The 21,076-nt window shown below is 42.8% G+C and overlaps 1 protein-coding gene across 2 annotated transcripts in view; it reads left to right on the forward strand.

The window, feature by feature from the left end:
- Positions 1–20,839, forward strand: part of DSG2 (desmoglein 2) — a 48,908-nt gene extending 28,069 nt beyond the window's left edge. For both annotated transcript variants that reach the window (XM_065585424.1, XM_065585425.1), the window contains exons 6-15: positions 3,160–3,314; positions 5,821–5,955; positions 6,108–6,293; positions 7,237–7,496; positions 7,979–8,121; positions 9,862–10,089; positions 11,668–11,898; positions 12,776–12,904; positions 14,839–15,386; positions 17,568–20,839. In XM_065585424.1, the coding sequence (XP_065441496.1) occupies positions 3,160–3,314; positions 5,821–5,955; positions 6,108–6,293; positions 7,237–7,496; positions 7,979–8,121; positions 9,862–10,089; positions 11,668–11,898; positions 12,776–12,904; positions 14,839–15,386; positions 17,568–18,011 (2,459 nt within the window). In that variant the 3' untranslated portion in view covers positions 18,012–20,839. The remainder of the gene's footprint in view (positions 1–3,159; positions 3,315–5,820; positions 5,956–6,107; positions 6,294–7,236; positions 7,497–7,978; positions 8,122–9,861; positions 10,090–11,667; positions 11,899–12,775; positions 12,905–14,838; positions 15,387–17,567) is intronic.
- Positions 20,840–21,076: the final 237 nt, after the last annotated feature.

The raw sequence follows: 21,076 nt of genomic DNA on the forward strand, positions 1-21,076 counted from the left end.
TTACAGACACTCCAGTCTATTTTGCCATCCAGGCAAGCTGGATGGATTGATACTTCGTTGCTATACACCAAAGATCACAAAAGATTCAGGTTGCTTCCAGTCCTAAGAGACCAGTCACTTACTCCAGGTCAATTTGTACCTTAGATCTCACACTAAAGACAATGTTTGTAGCTGATTCTATAGTAAACTAACTAAGGATTTATTAGCTAGGAAAAAAGAAATGGGAGAGTTATTTACAGGTTAAAGCAGGCAACATGTATACACAAATGAGTTACAGTCTATGGTTCCAATAGGTGACAGAGTTGTAATCTGTTAGCACTGAATGTCTTTTAAAGCTAATCCAGGTTAGCCCTAGAGATCTCTGCTTTTGTTTCCTAGCTCCAGCCGTGTGAGAGTCCAAACAGCAAAGAGATGAAGAATTTTTTATGTCAAATATGTTTATTTCCTTCTTCCAAAATTCAAGGTGATGGGATGATCTTTCTTGCACATAGCACCTTCATGGGTGTAAGAGTGCCATTAGCCCTGTCTTTGTATCACAATATTCCACAATGGCACACTTAGTTTTGATAGTCCTTCTCGATGGGCAGGGAACCCCCTCCTTCTGCCTGGGTTCACAAGTTCAGAGCAGGCAATTTTACAGTTATAAAGTAAAAATTACATATTAACTTGTAGCATGGGATAAAGATGTTACAAGTAAAATTAATAATGCATGCTGCAACTTACAAGTATTTTATAGAGTCTAAATGCTAAACACATCCTTAAAAGTCTAGCATCTATCTTGAACAATACTAACATACAGGTGAGCCGGTATGGTTTCCAGCTAAGAATTTGTCAGTGCTCACCTGATGCCTAGAGCATTGGCCAGAGCTGATACCTGGTCTACCAGCATCACAGGCACATTTGATCCATTGAGAAGTTACTCTGCCATAACATTGCTAAGGTCACCGCAATGCTGTCCAGGGACTCTGCGATCTACCATAATAATAATAATTAATGTTAAATAGTAAGTAGCATTGAATGAGGCCACTTGCTTGAGATGTTGAGAAATTCCAGGTCTATAAAATGTGTGAAGTGGAAAAGAGAGACATAGCATTGGAAGAATGGAGAAAGCAGCCTCCTCGTTTCTAAATGACACCCATCACAGATCTGTACTTCCACTTAGGAACAATTTTGCTAGGATCAAACTGACACATGAAAATGTGGGCTATGGGAAGGCCTCAGGATATTCAAGTGGTGATTTGGGAGGGTGGCTGCAGAGCAGGTAAGCAGGGGAACTCCAGGCACCCCTGTGATGCTGCAGCTGGACTCTTCATGAGCATTGCATAGCCTAGCATATACAACTGGGCAAGTAGGTCACTGAGTCTGAGATTGCCCATATCCAGTGATCACAAAACCCTATAAGGAGTGTGCAGGGATTGCAGCCCCATTCCAATTCAGCTTTCAGGAGTGGATCACATATCCTCATTCCCATTTCAGTTCATCAGGCAAAGCATATTCACTTGCATGTTTAACTGCAGGTTAGAGAGGAATATTTCACCCCTACCAATTGCTGGCCTCATCCAAAGCCCATTGAAGTCAATTACAGTCTGTCTGTTGACTTCAGTGTTTTCAGATCAGGCTTCTGGGAGGTGAAAACATCCTGTTGTCAGTAGTTAAGAAAAGAGTGTTTTGGGAAAACAGTTTGATAAATCCTTTACACTGTATCCTTTTCAGCCTGATGGTGATCATAAGGAAGAGGTTATTGAGGGTCTGCTCTTGTGAGGTGCTGAGCTCCCTCAATTCAAATGGGAGCTGTTTAGTGATCAGCTTTGAAAATCAGGTAGGATTCAGGCAAAATTAGATATAGACTTAAGTGTCTAACTGGATACCCCAGTTTGAACTAAGATCCGCCTTCTTCAAAAGCACAGACTCCTGATACTTGAGCTAAAAGAGACTTTCCATCATATGCTAGCAGTATAAAGCCTATGATATATAAATGAGTAGTTCTGACTATGTATGTGTGCCACTGACATCAGAGGGCAGTGGCACACATACATAATGGTCAAAGGACTGTTTTCAACAGGCAACCTGTTTTAGAGAGTCAGGCATGGGAGATAGGGCAGATGATTTAAACGGACTTTTTTGTCTCTGTTTTCTGTTTGTATTAAATTATACCCATGCAGTTTCTGTCATTTTTTTAAAAACTTTTAGTTAAAGGCCACCCATATTAGGCCATTTGTCTTTTCTGATCTACTGAGGCTTTAGTACAGACGTGGGCAAACTACAGCCCACGGGCTACATCTGTCCCGCGAGACCCTCATGCCCGGCCCCTGAGCTCCTGGCCCGGAAGGCTACTCTGGCCCCTCCCCTGCTGTCCTCCCTCCCCCGCAGCCTCAGTGCGCTGCACTGCCAGCGCAACACTCTAGGCTGCCAGGCAGCACAGTTGCAGAGCCGCAGCCTGCGGTTCTCTGTGCTGCATGGTAAGGGGGCAGGGAGCAGGGGGGGTTGGATAGAGGTCAGGGGAGTTCGGGGTGGTGGTCAGGGGGTGGGGATGTGGATAGGGGTCGGGGTGGTCAGAGGGCGGGGAACAGGGGTCAGATGGGGCAGGGGTCCCGGAGGGGCAATCAGGAATGGGGGGGAGGGTTTGGATGGGGTGGCAGGGTGCAGTCATGGATGGAGGGGCCGGGGGTGGTCGGGGAGCAGGGGGTGGTGGATGGGGCAGGAGTCCTGGGAGGGACGACCGGGAATGGGGGGATTGGATGGGGCAGGAGTCCCGGGGGAGCCGTCAGAGGGTGAGAAGCTGGGGGGTTGGATAGGAGGCAGGGACCGGGCCACGCCTGGCTGTCTGGGGAGACACAGCCTCCCCTAACCGGCCGTCCATACAATTTTGGAAACCCAATGTGGCCCTCAGGCCAAAAAGTTTGTCTGCCCCTGTTTTAGTATGTATATCCATGATGTGCATTTGTTTGCTTGTACACACTATTTAATGACATTGTTGAAAGTGTTAAATAAACACTTCTCCAACTCTTAATAAAAGCAGTAATTAGAAGTACAACACAAAACAGTTAAGTGGTTCTGAAAACTCTCCATTTTGTATTCTATAAATGATACTTGCCAATACATAAACAAGGGCAATGTAAATCTATTTGGGTTTTTTGTTTTGTTTTTTTTAATTCTCAGGTACACTTGTGATGAGGATAAATGCAACTGATGCAGATGAGCCGAATAATCTAAATTCCAAAATTGCTTTCAAGATTCTTCCAAATTCTAATTCATTCAGTATTCTAAAAAACACCGGCGAGATTATAACATCAACATTATACCTTGACAGAGAGGTAAACTACACTCTTTTATATTGGCTCTTTCCCAGAGTTTTAACAACACTATATCAGCCCTCTTCCCTCATTGCTGCTTCGTCCTGTTTACTAGATGAGGACTGGATACATAGAGCTTCTGACCCACAACCTCCATCTCCATGGCCCTCCTGGAAGTGAAGGCATAGCCCTTTTCCTAGATCGGCTTTCTCCCTCTGTGTCTGCTCAGCTGTGCTGGCTGGTGCATTTTTTGGGGTTAAGAGTTAAGTCTCTGCTCACCCAGTCATCCTCAACTGCACAGGAGGGGAGTATTGGCCCAATAACAGCTTGTCTGTCCCCACTACATTGTTGCCCACAGTATGAGTAGCAATCACGGGGGCGCAAGGGGGTCTCCTTATTCCATCATGTGAGCAAACTGCAAGGATCACGATCTGATTCTGTAAGACTGCTGGTACATAGAGCTGGCCCTAGATTTTGTGGGTTTATATTACAAATTAAGACATGGATTGCCACAGGCAGACTTCTGTAACCCACTGTTAAAAACTGCATGTTAAGTGTTAGCAGCAACTTTATTGAACCTACTAACTTGTACGTAATGCTACATATTCTTATTGGCCTTATAGATGGAGCTCCTTCCATTAGCTATCTACATGTATACAAACCTGCTGTTTTTATAGAGCACTCTCATCACACCCACATTAGCATTCTGGTGGTGGGAGGATATGGCAGGAAAGTTTGTCATTAAGGGGATACACCTGTTGAAATGTTTTCAGCAGTTACAGAGGTGCTTATTGTTACTTGGCAGGAGTGTCAACAGGGGGTTCTTTAGCTATGAGGGATGGAGGACCTGTGAAATTTAGCCCCTCAGTTCATCTTTCAGGATACATTGAGGGGGTGATGGTGGTGGGTCAGTTGGTAGAAGTAGTCCTGGGTGATATTGGGAATTGATGCTGACAGAGTGACATTACCACCTACACCACAGGAAATGTTTTTGTCACCCAGTCTGCAACTCCACATGCCCTCCACGGGTGATAGAAAGCATGCGTGTACTAGCCATTTGCACTCGCTTTCACAGTGAATGTGTTCTTATTACAAAAACATAGTAAGCATGGTACAGTTGTGTGGGCCCAGATCCATAAAATAGACATAGGCATTGTGATGCTGAGCATCACGGTGCCTAATTTTTAGGCACCTAGAAAATCACAGGGACAGTAGTGAGATGCACAAAGCTAAGTGTCTAGACTCCTACACAATAAATAGGGAGAGAGAGGAATGTGATCCGTAAAGCCAGCATGGGAAGTGGGCAGCCACTTAAGCTAGCCAATATAAGATGCTAAGCCCCTCCCCTCTCTGAGTTCAGTACCCAAGTCCAGACTGTAGAGAGATATCTAGCTTTGCTTGTGATTCACAAACCAGGGGCAGATTGGCATTCAACTGCCTACATCACGGGTATGGGCACCTCCCATATAACCTTTAACCCAGTGGTTAGGGTACTCGCTCGGGCTGTGAGAGACCCCCAGTCAAATCCCCCCCCCCCACTGCCTGATGAGGAGAAGGGATTTGAACAGGGATCTGCCATGTCTCTTAAGTGCCCTAATCACTAGGCTATAACGTGATTCTAATTCTCTCTGGCTCATTTAATGTTTAATTAATCAATTATTTAATCTCTCTTATTGAAGTTCCACTTTGAGGAAGCCCCACATCAGAATATTCTGTAGGCCAGTGGTTAGAGAGCTCCCCTAATAGGTGGGAGACCCCTGTTCAATTCCCTTCACCTCATCAGGCAGAAGGGGGCTTGAATAGAGGGCCTCTCACATCCTGGATGAGTACCCTAACCACTGGACTAACGGTTATAAAGGAGGTTCTCCTCTTTTCCTTCCCCCATCTGTTTTGTGTGGGCTTTCGGCATGCCTACTGGATTGGGCCAAACGTACAATTCAGGCAGAAGAACATATGTATTTCCCCTCATCTGTGGATCACTTTGGGGCATAGGGGGGAGACAGGCGCCTGGGTGCCTAGAATGAGGCAGTAGTGCACATGCCCAGAGGGAAATAAGTAAACTATTAGTATAAATATTTACTAATTATTTCTGTAATCTGTGTGTAATAATGTAACAATAATTATTTTATCTTATATAGTATACACTATAACTTTCCCTTTCCTCCAGGTATGGAATGACCATTTTCTAGCCCCAGTTAAAGGACAATGATAAAATTCCCAAAGCCCTTTGTGCTGGAGTTGTTACTCTTGTTTCTTTTATGTTTCTCACATTCTTTCCATCCTCCATTTACTAAGTTATTTGGAAAAATGCTAAGGGGATTCCTGAGCTCAGGACTCTGGTGGAACAACTCCGTTATCAGGATGGTTATGATGAATGGAATTTAATATTAATTAAACATACTGCCATAGTCAGCCATTCCATATCAAAGAAATAATAGAGATAATGTACCAGAGCAAAAAATGTTTTATATAATTTTGTAATTGGTTTCTGTATAGATTTAAACACTTATTTTTGAATGTGACACAGAAACAAAGTAGCTACACTTTGACTGTAGAAGCAAGAGACAGAGATGGAAGCGAAATTGGGCTAGCTACAACCAGTACTGTGAAAATCGAGATTTTGGATGTCAATGACAATATGCCTGTTCTTGAAAGGGAGACAGTAAGTATGTTTGTTTGTTAACAGCCTCTGTGTGTTCCTATGTCTGGTAATAACAGATAATTTACTATCACCAGGCGCACAAAGGACTCATTTTGCCATAATGAAATACAGCAGACTTAACATTTTTTAAAAGGTCTATTGTTTGATTGCAGTATGAAGGCAGTGTTGAGGAAAACAGAGCAAATGTGGAAATTATGCGACTCCAAGTATCTGACAAAGATGAAAAATTCTCTGATAATTGGCTGGCAAACTTTACAATTGTCTCTGGGAATGAAGGGGGTTATTTCCGTATAGAGACAGATGCTCAAACAAATGAAGGAGTTTTGACTCTTGTGAAGGTAAGTGTATACTGTAGAGTGTCTCTCTTTTTTTTTTTTTTTTTTTTTTTTTTTTAATCATAACAAGACTTTTTTAAATATTAGAATAAATTACATAGGATATTAATTTTAACAAAAACTATTTACATTTTACCAGCATGTGAATAGCAAATAATTTACATGTGGAACACTCCTCCACTCCTCTATATTTTACCTAGATGTACTGAGTATGTACATAATATAAAAACAAAGGAAAGCATGTTTCCCTTCTGTTTAGGAGACCTAGGTCCCATTCTTGACTCTGCCATTGATTCTGTGTGTGACATCAGGTAAATCATTTAGAGCCTGATTTTGCAGGCTGCTGAGCATCCTCCGTCTCCCCTAAAGTCAACATGAGTTGAGGATGCTCAGCAACTCTCAGCATATCTCTGTGCTTTGGTTTCCCTTTCTTTAATTTGTAGGTAACAATGCTTAACGACATTTATCAAGTGATTTAAGCCCTACAGATGAAACGCACTTTCAGTGCTAAATATGATAATGATTAGAGGGCAAAAGCTAGAATATACGACAGCTAGTATGGAACTGATGCATTCTACTTCCTTTTTCCAATTGTGATGCCTGGAGTGAGAGTCCATCCCCAAGGCCAGAAGATAGGGTTGTCTCCAAAGTCAGCGACCTGAAGCTATTACTTTAAATTTATCCATACAAATGACAAGATATTGTATTCTTATTCTGTATACTATTTTACGACATTATATATTAAAAGGAGACTTGACAAGTTTAAATAACACTTATTTTTTCTGGTGCAGTCAATCGGGCACCTTTAGCTAGCCTTAATCCCTTCATTTTTTTTAAACAAAGAAAATGTTTTTTAAAGATTGAACTTTTAAACATTATTTGGGTGTCAAATTCTGTGTTTACTTTTTGAGTGAAGTTTCGGTTTTTGTGTGTGTCCTTTTTGCAGGAGCTCAATTATGAGGAAATGCAAACCATGAACTTGAGCGTTGTCGTTACAAATAAAGCAGCATTTCACAAATCAATTAGTAATAGTTACAAAGTAAAACCAATTCCAGTCACAATTAAGGTGAAAAATGTGCTAGAGGGCCCTGTATTCAAACCCAGCACAAAGGTGATTGAAACAAGTGAGACTATGACGATAAACCAGATTATTGGGACATATCAAGCCTTTGATGAAGACACTTCAAAAGTAGCAGAACATATTACGTAAGCATCATATTTTTATTAATTAGCAACATTGCCATTTATAGAATGTCACATTAAATCTTTGTATCAAACAAACACTAGGTTGAAATTATTTCATAGTCACGCTGTTTGATAGATGTGTCTAATTATTACAGTATAAATGAGATGGGTATTCTATAGGGTTTTATGTAGAATGTATGGGCTTTTTATTTTTTAAATAATTTGCTTTTGTGTTAGTTCATATGATAAGTGCATCTCCCTACAGAAACAATCTGTATTGACGTATCCATTTAGTAAATCTACAAGTATATCAATGCATGAGACTTTTGGTTTCAGTCTGTGGACTGAGGTTTAGGATGAAACCTGTAGAAATCCCATGAAAATGGAGATACAGTGGTATAGAGCAAATATTCGACGTATGTGTGTGTGCGTGCAAAGCAGCTTCAACTCCCGTGGTTGTCTTGCTCATTATAATTTGATTTTTTTTTTTTAATTTCTAACAGATATGTCAAAAAAAATGATAAAGATAATTGGATCATGATAGATTCTACTACAGCTGAAATCAAGCTAATAAAAATACCTGATTATGAGTCCTCTTATGTAATTAATGGTACCTACACTGCCACCATTCTGGCCATAACTAATGGTAAGTTGTGAGGCATTAGGTTTCTTCATGTCATATGCATTCATAAGCCTTTCTTTACAAACTTTCTGTATTGCTGAGGCCTGAACCTAATGTTGCACTGCAAGAGAGCAGTCTTACCATCTGATCAATACCCATTTAGGGCTAAATATTACAGCCTTCTGTTGATGAGCACTCCTATCAAAATGAAAGCAAGTGCTCACCAACATAAGCTGTATAGTCTAATCCTTAACAGTGTAAAAGTCAGGTTCTCTAGCATAAGCAGGCAGGGCTCCTTTGGCTGCATTATCTATGTATATTATGGTCACTTCTTTGTTTAGTTTGAAGTCCTTATGCTCTCTGGAAGACGTTTTTGCTGTCATTTTTAAAACCACATATAAATATAAAAAGGTTTCTAAATTCTGTACGTTGTTTTATTTCAAAATTTTGATTGTTTCCTTTTTGTAGTTGTTTTGCAAGATGATTAGATTAAAGCGTAAGATTCCCACTCAACTCTGACCCCTGTATGCTAGGTAAAAGCTAGGAACAGCGAAAAGGAGCTCGGAAAGTCACAGCTCCAACTGGGGAGAATTCTCCTGGCACAAAAACTGCAGAAGACCCCCTTGCAAGTACTGGCCTGAGGTGACGGTGGGGCTACCGCCCATATCACTGCGAAGATTCTACACCTGTAGACAGCCAGGGACAGGTTGCCATAACACAGACAGTTCCCCAAGACTGTCTAAACTATGCTGGGGGCTGTTCTGGAAGGGGCTTAAAGCCAAATAACACTTCCTCCCTCTGGGCTGCAAGTTATGTGCTGTGCCTCTGAAAGGTGTGGTTAACCACAAATGATAGCATGATTGTAGCACAGGTAGGCCATACGTGCACCAGTTTTTAATCTAGTTAGCACAGATAACAATAGCAGTGAACATAGGGCAGTATGAACCCTGGCTCAGGCCAGCAACAGAAGTACCTAACCAGGCAGGCTTCTTTTTGGGAGACTAGCCCCTGCCAAAGCTCATGCCACCACATCCTCACTACCACTGTTACCTGTGCCCGCTAGATTAAAGATAGCGGAGGCATGCCTACTGGGCTGCATTCATACCTTCATTTGCGGTACAGACATATCCAAAGAGATGCCTCTCAGAATCTGACCTAAAGGCTTCCTTGACAGGGAAAAAATTTTAGTCTGGTTGTTTTTTGTTGTTGTTTTGGGATTTTTTGTTGTTGTGTGTTTGTTTTTAATCGGTCTCTTGATCCTAAACTCTTTTTGCTTAGGGACTATTACCCATTTATTGATAGGACTACATTGCAAGAAATGTTTGTGTCCAGAACAGGCTTAATTGAAATACTGCCTATCAAAATGGAAGTGTTGAAATCTCTCAGTAATATGAGTAGAAGATTTGAAAAATCTCAATAGTCCTATGCTGTTTGAATACAATGCAAAAAGAACTCTCAAATACATGGTCTTTCTCATTTGTTGTTTGTAATGGTACTTTTGAACTATAGTTTTGTTTTACTTAGTTTTTAAAATGTATTATATTTAGAAAGTATAATCTTGCAGATATTTCTGTAAATATTAAGAGTTAAATCCTGACCCCATTAAAATCAAAAGCAAAACTACTATTGATTTCAATAGAAGCAGGATCGGATCCTAAATTCATATTACTGCTTTTTATAATCCTGGAAAAAATATGAAATATTTTTTTAAAGCAAAATTTTTTGCACACACAAGAATTTAAGCTTTCACGTTTATATTTGCAGATTATTCTAAGAAAACAGCCACTGGTACCATTGTAATTCAGGTTGTGGATGCCAATGATAATTGTCCAATCATTGTGACTCCAACACAGACTGTGTGTTCAGATGCAAAGTTCTTCAGTTTTACAGCTGAGGATCGAGATGCTTATCCAAATAGTGCTCCCTTCACTTTTACTGTCATTGATGAGCCTGAAGGGATGACAAAGAAATGGGTAATTGGAGAGACAAATGGTAAGAAAGTATCAATTTGACTTATAATAAACATTTTAGTAAAATCTTTTTCTGTTCTTTGCAGTTCTGCATTTATGTCACATTTTGTTAACTCTGGTTAGATCAGAATTTTAGGGCTTGATCCAGCCAAAAAGGATGTGCACATCTGTGCCACACCAGGAGAAGCATCAAGAGTTTGAAGTTTGCCTCCTCCCCCTTTCATTTCTAATGGCCATAGAATACAGAATTATGTATTTTGGAGTTGAAGTGGTTCTGTGTAACCTGATCACCTGTATATTGTAATTGGGCTCTTGCGAATGATGTTGGGACTAAGACCCCTTCCCTCCCCCTGTCCCCACAGCATTCAGGTGACAGATGTTCCTTTCTGCGTGACTGAATTTGCAGCCATATAGCTGCAGTCAGCTGCAGGGCTCACATTCCTGAATGGCAGTTCAGTTCAGGAGCTGAGCTATGGAGAAATAGGAAACTGCCATGCACCCTGCACATCAACTAGATCCTTAATCAGTTGTCCAAGATACTCCAGTACTTTAGGGGGAGGAAGAGGACCCTCACAACGATGTCCATCCGGGTGGGGAGTCCTACTCTGCAAGAATATATTTGCAATATGAAGTTGTGTCTGTACTCGGATTTGGGTGAGGCAGGAGCTCCCCCATTCACAGTCTATTTTCTTTAACCACATCACAATGTGATGAGCAAGGCAGCCTCTCTCTGCACACTGCCACACCCAAATACCCGTGCAGGTACTTAGAAGAAGTACTCCAAGTAAATCAAAGAGCTCTTTTGCTCAACTGCTGATCCTCCACTTCCTAGGCAGCTCTACAATTCACCACTACAGAGCTTTGCCCGAGGGCTGCCAGAGCAGAGTAACACCTCTCCAGAACAGATTAGCTTGCTTGCTGCCTAACTAGCATTTACAGTTGCTGTAGCCCAGATAGCAGCAGCTACATTGTTTTGGATGGTATGTTAAACATGTCCGTATTATCCAGAATCAGCCCCGCAGTGCCAAGCCCAAATAATACACGATCTCCATGAGGGCCTGACTGGGGAGAGATCCTCCAAGCACTTGTGCTCACATCTAATCAGGAAATGAGGGCGAATCCTTTGATTCCCGTACCCACTTCAAAAAATCAATGCACACAGACATGTTGCAGAGCTGTTCTTCATTATACCTATAGGGATACTCCTAGGAACCTGCTCCCACCTTCTCAGCACAATTGCAGTGTTTCCATTATGTCAGGATCCTTCTTACCTTCTGAAAATGGGAGAGGACTAGACAACTGTAACTTGTTACAAAGACAAATGGTATTTTGTGGGGGTTCATACAGACAATTCAACTTTTAACCAGGCTTTTCCACAATCTATAGAAATTAGAAATAAACATTGATTATATTTTGCCAGAGTGTGAATTATATGATGAAAATAGCAATTGGTTGTGAATTAAAGTCAATTCTATTGCATTGGTAGAATTCTTTTTTGTTTTTCTTTAGTAAGAGACAGTGATTTCTAACTTTCTCTCTCTACCCAGTTCTTGTTTCACTGATTATGTTTTTCCTTTACCCTGATCTTGTCCCCACAAAGCAACAAGCATGCAGCTGTTACTACCACAAGATGTAAAGCCCAGCACAAATCAAGTTCAAATTTTAGTGAAAGATATGCTAGGTTTAAGCTGTCCTGAAAAGCAGATCCTTACACTGACAGTTTGTACGTGTGTGAATGGGCATTCCTGCCAGGACAGACAAATCGGGTCTTCAGTTGGGCTGGGAGCTGGAGCAATTGCACTAATTATCTTGGCAATTTTATTATTGCTACGTAAGTAACCGTTTTATGTTATTTCTTAAGCACTGCATGTTCTATGCGATACAAAACACCAAAGAAGAAATGGTCCCTACCCCAAGGGGTTTATAATCTGAGTATACTTTGTGGGTGAAATCCTGAGTCCACTGGAGTCAATGGCACCATTCCCATTGACTTTCAGTGGGGCCAAGATTTCACCCTGGCAGTATTAGAACTAGTATGTGGCAACAGGAAACTGTTTCAGTCTTTCCAGTGGCTTTTAAATAAACAATTAACATTTGCTTATGATATACTAAAGGACAGATGATAACGCACTGAGAAATCCTTTTGGTTTTTCTTAGGGCTCCTCTTCTGGTCCAATGAATCACCACCAGGCCCTTCCCATTCCCTTCAGATAATGTCACCAGGGCTGCCCCTCTCCACTATTTTGGCCCCTTTTCAAAGTGTCAACTCCTGTTTCCTTACTCCAGTAACACAGCTGAAAACACTTGCTGACTGGGGTGGAATACTCTACTTTGGGAGTGGCAAGATGTTGTGTATATCAAGTCAGCTATTTATAGCAAAAAAAAAAAAAAACCTGGAGGAGGTGGACTTAATGGTATTTATGGCTCAGTGTGGCAAGGTGGTGACTTTAGTGGGACTACTTATATGTACATAGTTAAGCAAATGCATGAGTATTTGCAGAATCAGAGCCATAGTACACATTCATTATCTATTGACCATAACTAAATAAACTCTGCATTATATTCCTGAATTTCTAGAAAACTTGCATCTACCCTGTGTGCATGTTCACATAGTCCAAATGTTTATTACCTAACTACAGACCGTTACCTAAACATGATTTGAGCTCTAGTTATCAGACATTTAATGATACATTGTGGTTCCCCTACAGTTGTGCCACTCTTATTGCTGTTTTGCCATTGGGGATCAGGTGCTAAAGGATTCACAGCAATACCTGACAGTAATGAAGAGATGTTACATAAATGGAACAGTGAAGGGGCAGCACCTGAAGACAAGGCAAGTGTACCTTAGCCCAATATCATCTTTGTTTTCTTTTAATTTAACTATTTCAGTTTCCCGCTTGGTGTCAGTTTTAGATGTGGGTTGAGATTTCAAAGCAGTGCAGGAGATTTAGCCACATGTTAACATTAATTACTTAAAAAAATTGTGTGGCTAAATTCCATACACCGCTCTAGAAATATCAACCGAAGTGTCTAAATTGCAAAGGAAAAGAAGAGTGAAATAATCAAGCAAATAGTGAGTCTCACAGTTCACGACAATTGCACCTGTATTTCCTCCTCGTGGTCTATCAGTGGCACCTGCTCTTGGGCTTCTGGCTCCCCATCCATCACGTCTCCTGGGTGGAGACCTGCGTCTCCCTCCCTCCTAAGGGTTTTTTTTCCCCAAGCTGCGTAGTTCCCTGCCTACACTGTGAGTTCTCCAGCAAGCCAGACTGTCTAACAGGCTATGACCAGTTGTAATGGCCCAGTTCTAAGTTACCACAAGCTTTTCCTAAGCATGCACGTGTATTCTTAAGGTGAAAGCATTCCGGGTGCTTTTATTGTTTTTACTAATATGTTTACCAGAGTTCACCACCCCCTGTCCCCAACAACTCCAGTAGTAGCTCTGGTAAATGTCATTCCTTCAAACCCGTCCACAATGATTGGGCGCCCTCTCCCTCCTACCTAACCACCTTGGACAAAAGGTCATGTCTGTTTGCTGGATCAGAAAGAAGGCCCTGAGAGTCAGTGTAAACTCAGGTTATTTATTCAAAAGACCTTTGTTGTCCTTTGGAAAATCCAGTTTGAACCAGTATATGTGAGCCTTTGCAGATGTTGGTACTTCTAGGGAGGTGTTACAACCTGAGTGAATTTGCCGAATCATCCCTCCCTGTTCTTGATTCCTGGAAGAGCTGTGGTCATCCTATCCCATGGAATTGCATACAATCCTGGGCCCACAATGACACCTGTGGGGGATTTAAATTTATGTATTGCAGGAAATTGTCACATCTGCCACGGTGATACTATTTTTCTGAGTGGAAAGTGAGGAAGGGGAGTGTGGGAGAAATACTGGTGCGCCCAGTACCTGAACCACAAAAGAGTTAAATATTTGCATTCACTAGGGGAAGTGTCAATTCCAATCAGTGGGTGTATTAATTGAGCAGAAAAATGGTGTAATGGGAAGCTTCACAGCCTCTTAATTTAAAGTCTGAGGGCTGTATCCAAACTAAGTGCCCAGTGCTCCCTTTCAGTGAGGTATGGAGGAGAGCAAATATGATTTAACTAGATCAGAAATGGCTGCAAGGAGGAGAAACTGAGGAGAATAGTGAATACTTGGCATGCTGGCTGCCCCTCGAAGCCCCAGTGTGTCTACTGCATAAGGCTGAGGCTCAGGTGGGGTCTGTGGAGGACGGGTGAGTAATTACTAACATTAGCATCCTCTCTCCTGACTCTGGTGGAGGTGGAATCAGTGGGGCATTAGCTTTTCCTTAGCAACTGCATTCCCCTTGGAAAAGCTGCTGTTTGAAAGAGAAAGTGGCAATATGGGCAAGCTGCCATGAGAGAGAAGAAGGGCAGGTAGCATCACAGAAGGGCCAGCAGACCCTGCAGAGGCTCTAGGATCTGAGGGTTTAAGTTGCGGCATGCGATCACGTGCCTTTCTCACTGAAAGGAGCATTTGGAAAAATTTTGCCAGGTGAACTCGCTGGAGTTTCCTGCTTTTTCTTACTTCTCCTCTCATTGGTTTTAACAGGGGATGATACAATGTTGCCCTAAAATGGATTTTTTGAGCATTTTCATGGCACACTTTGCCCTTTGTAACAGCGCGTCTAACGCCAAATCAAACAATCATGCCAACCACCTCCCTCCTGGACTCCACTCAGCCCAACTGCTTAGAGAATTCCACGTGCAGCACAGAGCACATTTCATGTTGTATTTTAATTATTGTTTTAGGCAGTGCTAACCCTCATCGCTCCCACTGCATTGGACAACTCAGCAGGAAATATGCGTAGTGGAGCAGGAGCAGCGATTGGTGCAGAGGCAGTTGGTATAGGAGGAGGCAGTTCTCGATCCCATATTGAAGAACGCTATGGTAATGCTAACATGAGCAATGGGAGATGGGAAGAACAAAGACATCTTTTTTCTGGTGCAAAATATGGAGCCATGGCAGCTGGCGGGGCCATGGCAGCTGGCGGGGCCATGGCAGCTGGCGGGGCCATGGCAGCTGGCAGGGCCACGGCAGTTGGGGAGGCCATGGCAGCTGGCGGGGCCATGGCAGTTGGGGAGGCCATGGCAGCTGGCAGGGCCACGGCAGCTGGGGAGGCCATGACAATGGCAGCCGGCGGGGCCATGACAATGGGAGCTGGACGGACCATGACGATAGGAGCTGGACGGACCATGACGATAGGAGCTGGACGGACCATGACGATAGGAGCTGGACGGACCATGACTACGGGAGCTGAAGTGGGCATAGATGAAGAATTTTTGAGAGACTACTTCAATGAGGTAAGAATCCTGCTTGAGAATATCAATATATTAATGTTATTTTTTTAAAGTAAGTAAATCTTGTGGAAACAAGTTGTTAAAGGCCATTAATTCTATTTCAAACCTAAAAATATTTTATCAGGATTGTTTGATATGCATTTTGTTTTAAAAGACGATTAGTCTTCACAATCTGCCATGTTTTCCTTAGGCCCAATCCGGCAAAAGACATAACCATGTGCCTAGCTTTATTTTGGCTTCAATAGGATGATTGCCATGAGTAAAGTTACACACATTAAGTCTTCGCAGGATCGGGGCTTTAGTGTTACACAAATGCTACACATTTAAAACAGAATGCACTGTTTTCCAGTTCCAGCTGTTACACCTTGTAAAAACTGAATGATTTGAATACATCATAGAAATTATTGATGAAAAGCATCAATTAAGTTTTCTAGCTCATCTCCAAAAGAATTAAGGGATACATTTTTGGGGAGATGAGGGAAGGAAGAGCATAAATGGACACCAGTGTAATAATAGTGATTTGCTCCAAAAAAGTGACACATTTTTAAGGCCACTGAAAATTTTAAATCACTCTCTAGTGAGTGCAAACTGGTTTTAGCTACGGTCTCTGAATCTTGCTGATCATTTTAGGGGATTTAGTCAAATTTTCCCATTTGCTTTACATTTTTTCCTCCACACCATCAATTGCTCTGTGAAATATTCACTTACAAAGAGGAATCAGCAAACTGACTGTCACCAACTGCTGCCATCTACACAAACTGAAAGAAATCTTCTTTTCTTCGGTTATAGTATGTTGAGGGTAAGTCTGTACTACAAGATAGGGCTATGATTCCCCTGCTCATGCACACATACTTGTACTAGCTCTCCCCAAGGTAGGATGAAAATAAATAGCAGTGTAGCCAGGGTTGTATGGGTAGCAGCAATGGAGGCAAGTATAAACTAGGGTTACCATATTTTGTGCCTCCCAAAGGAGGACACTCCACGGGGGCCCGGCCCGCCCCCAGCCCCGCCCCAACCCCAGCCCCGCCCCAACTCCGCCCCCTCCCCAAAGTCTCCGCCCCCTCCCCTGCTTCCCGCGAACATTTGAGTTGCGGGAAGCCTGAAGCAGGTAAGGGGGAGTGTGGGGGGAGGAGGCGCGGTCCAGGCTGTCCCCGGCCCTGGGGTGCCGGCCCCGGCCCACCACCCCCGGCCCGGCCTGGCACCGCCGGCCCGGCCCCCGAGTCCCCGGCCCGGCTGGCGCCCCCGATCCCCCTGCCGACCCGACCGGCCTCGGCCCCACCGGAGGCCCCGGCCCGGCCGACCCGACCCGACCCGGCCCCGCCGGAGGCCCCGGCCCGGCCGACCCGACCCGGCCCCGCCGGAGGCCCCGACCCGGCCGACCCGACCCGACCCGGCCCCGCCGGAGGCCCCGGCCCGGCCGACCCGACCCGACCCGGCCCCGCCGGAGGCCCCGGCCCGGCCGACCCGACCCGACCCGGCCCCGCCGGAGGCCCCGGCCCGGCCGACCCGACCCGGCCCCGCCGGAGGCCCCGGCCCGGCCGACCCGACCCGACCCGGCCCCGCCGGAGGTCCCGGCCCGGCCGACCCGGCCCCGCCGGAGGCCCCGGCCCGGCTGACCCGACCCGGCCCCGCCGGAGCTCCCGAGCGCCCGGCCCCGGAGCCCCCGGCCAGGCACCGCACCGCGGGCCCGGCCCGAGGGCCCGGCCCGAGCCCCCGGCCCGATCCCCGAGCACCCGCACCGCTGGCCGGCATGTCCCGATTTTCCCGGACATGTCCGGCTTTTTGGGCTTTCCCCCCGGACGGGGATTTGGAGCCCAAAAAGCCGGACATGTCCGGGAAAATCCGGACGTATGGTAACCCTATATAAACCCACCAGTTTCAGGTGGGTTTGTAATCAGTACAGCTTGTGACTCTGCTGTCACTACCTGTGCTACCATGGCTACACTGCGATTTATACTCCTCCTAGAACACTGAGAGCTAGTGCAAATACATGTATGTTAGCAGGGCAGTTACACCCCTAGCCCATAGTTTAGACGTGGCCTTAGATGTTACTTATAACAATAGTGAGTAAAAATGTTCCAACAAAAATGCAGTTGTTTTTTAAAAGTTGGTAAATGACTCTTTAAAGTTTTGAAACAACATTTGTTAAACAGTTTTTGTTTGCTTTTGTTTCCTTTATTTTAGAAAGCTGCCACTTTTGCTGATGAAGATGAAGCTCAACTAGCAAAAGACTGTCTCTTGCTTTACTGTCAGGAAGAAGCAGGCTCCTCACATGGTTCCATTGGCTGCTGCAGCTTTATTGAAGATGACTTGGATGACCGTTTTCTAGATGATTTAGGAGATAAATTTAAGACCCTAGCAGAGATCTGTCTGGGCAAACATGCAGAAGTGGAAACCAGCCAGCATAGTTCTCATGGGCTGCAGGCTAGTTACACAACTCTGGCTGAGGTTTCAGGGATGCAAAGCATAAGCGGGCAGACCACCATTTCTGGGCCTGGAAGGCAGGAGCGTATACTAATCACAGACCCCCTCTTTAACCAAACAGGCTTAGGTTTGGAGGAGTCTTCTACCATAAGTAAGTCTTCAAACGTCACAAAATACAGCACTGTGCAGTATACTCGCTCATAAAATATATATCCCTCAGACAGCTCTGTTAGGCATCATTTATATCTCTACCAGCAACACTGGCAACTTTTTAGTATCTCAAGATCTCCATTTTCTTGTGCTTTTAAAAATAGACTGCATTTTCTTACAGTAGTTTCTTTAAATAAGAAATATGACCAGGGAAAAAAGCAGCTGACTTTACAGTGTTTTATAGCAATGCTTTCAAGGTGGACAATTAATAGGAATAATGTTTCCTTGTTTTTTTCCTTCTACTACTGTATAATTTATCACATGTAAGATAACGCTGGTGAAGGCTAAACTCATCACCCACATGCAGAGAATGATATAATTCGAAAGCCAGAAAAGTCTTGAAAAAAATTGTAATGACCAACTAAAAATGTTGTTAAACTAAATTTCTATGAACTGTTTGTCTCCTATGTTCTAAAGTGTCTTGCAGGCACTCTGGAACTTAGTCATCAATTTCATTCCCTCTCATCTAAAAGGGCCAGAAACAACTTTTCTCCATGGAGATGGGGGCTGTCTGTATATGCAATATCCCAGGCTCCAGCAGATTTACAAATGGAAGAATTTGTCAGAATTTCAGAAATAATTTGAGTCAGATAATGATCTCTAGCTGTGAGGTGCACACTGCCTCAGAGCTAGGAAAACCTGTTCCTGGGAATTCACCCCAAAGAGCAGTAGGTTTGCCGGTGTTCGACACATGTTCACCTCACATAGGAGGACCAGAACTTTCGACTTCTAATCTGAATTTTGATTTCTGCCCCATCTTTCCATTACATAGTTACCTTTTTAAGGAACATTTCAATACCATGGCCTTAAAAATAACTAAACTTGAAAAAGATAAAACTGTTTAACATGTTACCTTGAAAAACTAATTTCCATTGGGTAGGGATGATGTCCTTAGCCTCTGTTTGCCAGAAGCTGGGAATGGGTGACGGGATGGATCACTTGAAGATTACCTGTTCTGTTCATTCGCTCTGGGGCACCTGGCATTGGCCACTGTTGGAAGACAGGATACTGAGTTAGATGGTCCTTTGGTCTGACCCAGTATGGCCATTCACAGAGAAGAGATAAGAACATAAGAATTTTGCTTATAGTTATGGTTTAATGCTTACATAATACAATTAAAAGGAAATTTTCCTTGCATGATTCCAGTCCAGGCACCAAGAAAAATGTGCCTTTATATATGAGAATTTGTGTTGCAATATTTCCTCAAGACTCCTAAATAATTTGCAGATCTTGTCTGTGAAGATCTCTCTCTTTCCACACTGTGCCAAAATAAATGTGCCACCCCGTAAGCCAATATAAAAGTAAAATAGAGAGGCACGGTCCTGCTGGGAAGCCAAGCAGCCAAAACTACTTGTTACGTTCCCAGAAATGCTGCTTATGGAACTCGCAGGAGTGATAGCCAGAAGCTGTGAAATCAGTATTTCCTGTAATTCAAAGCAATGCTTGCACCTTGGCACATAGTTTGGAGAGTAAGTAGAAGACAGCTGAGCTGTCTGCAGACCATTGAATACTGAAGAAAGTCAGTTACTTTTTGACATATTGCACCAGCTTTGATGTAATGCACATAAGCATTTTAATCTTCCATATTTTTGCTTACTTCTATTGGTCATTAAATAACACATGAAACAAACATAGCTCTCCCTCGTCTTTCCACCACTATGAGCATAAACGTAGGGCCAGAGATTCAGGCATATTTGAGATCACTTAGACATCTATAGGACCTGATTTGCAGATACAATCAGGTAAGTGACCTAAAGCCTGTTGTAAAATTGCAGTCACAAAACTGGAGGTGCAGGTTAAAATTTGACATCAAGAGTCAGATCCTATTTCCACTGAAGTCAATGCTAAAATTCCTGCTGACTTTACTGCTTCATGCCTGGGGCCTTGCTTATATTTGGTGAGAAATGAGGGAACTCACTACAGTTTGTACAGAACTTTCAGTTAGTCATTTCATTTTTTTTCTTGATATTTAAATGTGGGGAAAAAGGGAAACTCATTTACTCAGAAAAAGGAGGGGAAAGTAATGTAGTATGTATATATCTGAATGTAAATGTTTATTTTTATGAAATTTGGGAAAACCCAAGTGAATTTTGTTTAAAATCTAAGCTGGAAGGTGCTATGAATAGGAGAAGCCACCTTAATGCTTTTTGGAACAGATATGACACAGTAAAAATATTACAAGCGTTGTTAATTACCGTTTAATTTTGCACATGAAAGATATGGGACTGGTTAAGTGAAGCAGATGTATAAGTATGTGAAGAACTGGGGCCTTCGATTGCAGAGACAGAACTTCAGTGGTTCTGATTATTACTTTCAGTTTCATTTCAGTTTCCATTTCTATCAAATTTTCATCCAATTGCATTGCTGTGTATTGCCATATTATTTTCTGCCTGAATTTTTTTTAAACAAAGATATATTTGAAACAGGGAAAAGTGTGTAGAAAGCAATTTAAAACAGAAACTTGTATTATATTTAAATAGGAGAAATATGAAAATGAGAACTATAGTCTTTGTTCATCACGGGGTAGGTAAGCACTTGCTAATTTAAGTACATGAGTAGTTCCATATAAGTCAGTGAAAATACTCATGTGCTTAAATTTGGCACAGGCTTAAGCACCTTGCTGAACTGGGATCTATATCTCTGGTTTTAGTTTTTAATGTATATGGCATAAACTTGTATTTCATTCCAAGCATGAATTTTGAATGGATAACTGCTCTTTTTTCCTACAAGTAGAGGAAATGGATTTATACTGGTTTTATATGTGACCTTTTTTAGGGTGATTTCTATATTTTTATGGAACTTCAAATAAAGGAAGATGCTGATATTGTCTTTTTCATTATTTATTTAGTTTAAAATACAGCCACTCAAAACAAAAATAGTGACTTTCTATTAACCTGTTTTTTTAAAATTCCTTCAGTTTATAGTAATGAACGCTGGGTTTTTCAAAGGTGAAAAGTGGCCAGTGCCCAAGTCTCAATGAAACTCAACAGGAGCTGCGTCTCTTACATACATGCTTTTGAAAATCTCACTCTACCTAGTTGTTGATAATATTACTTAGC

Source organism: Chrysemys picta, chromosome 2 (genome assembly GCF_011386835.1).
Source record: "Chrysemys picta bellii isolate R12L10 chromosome 2, ASM1138683v2, whole genome shotgun sequence".
Lineage (NCBI taxonomy): Eukaryota > Metazoa > Chordata > Testudines > Emydidae > Chrysemys > Chrysemys picta.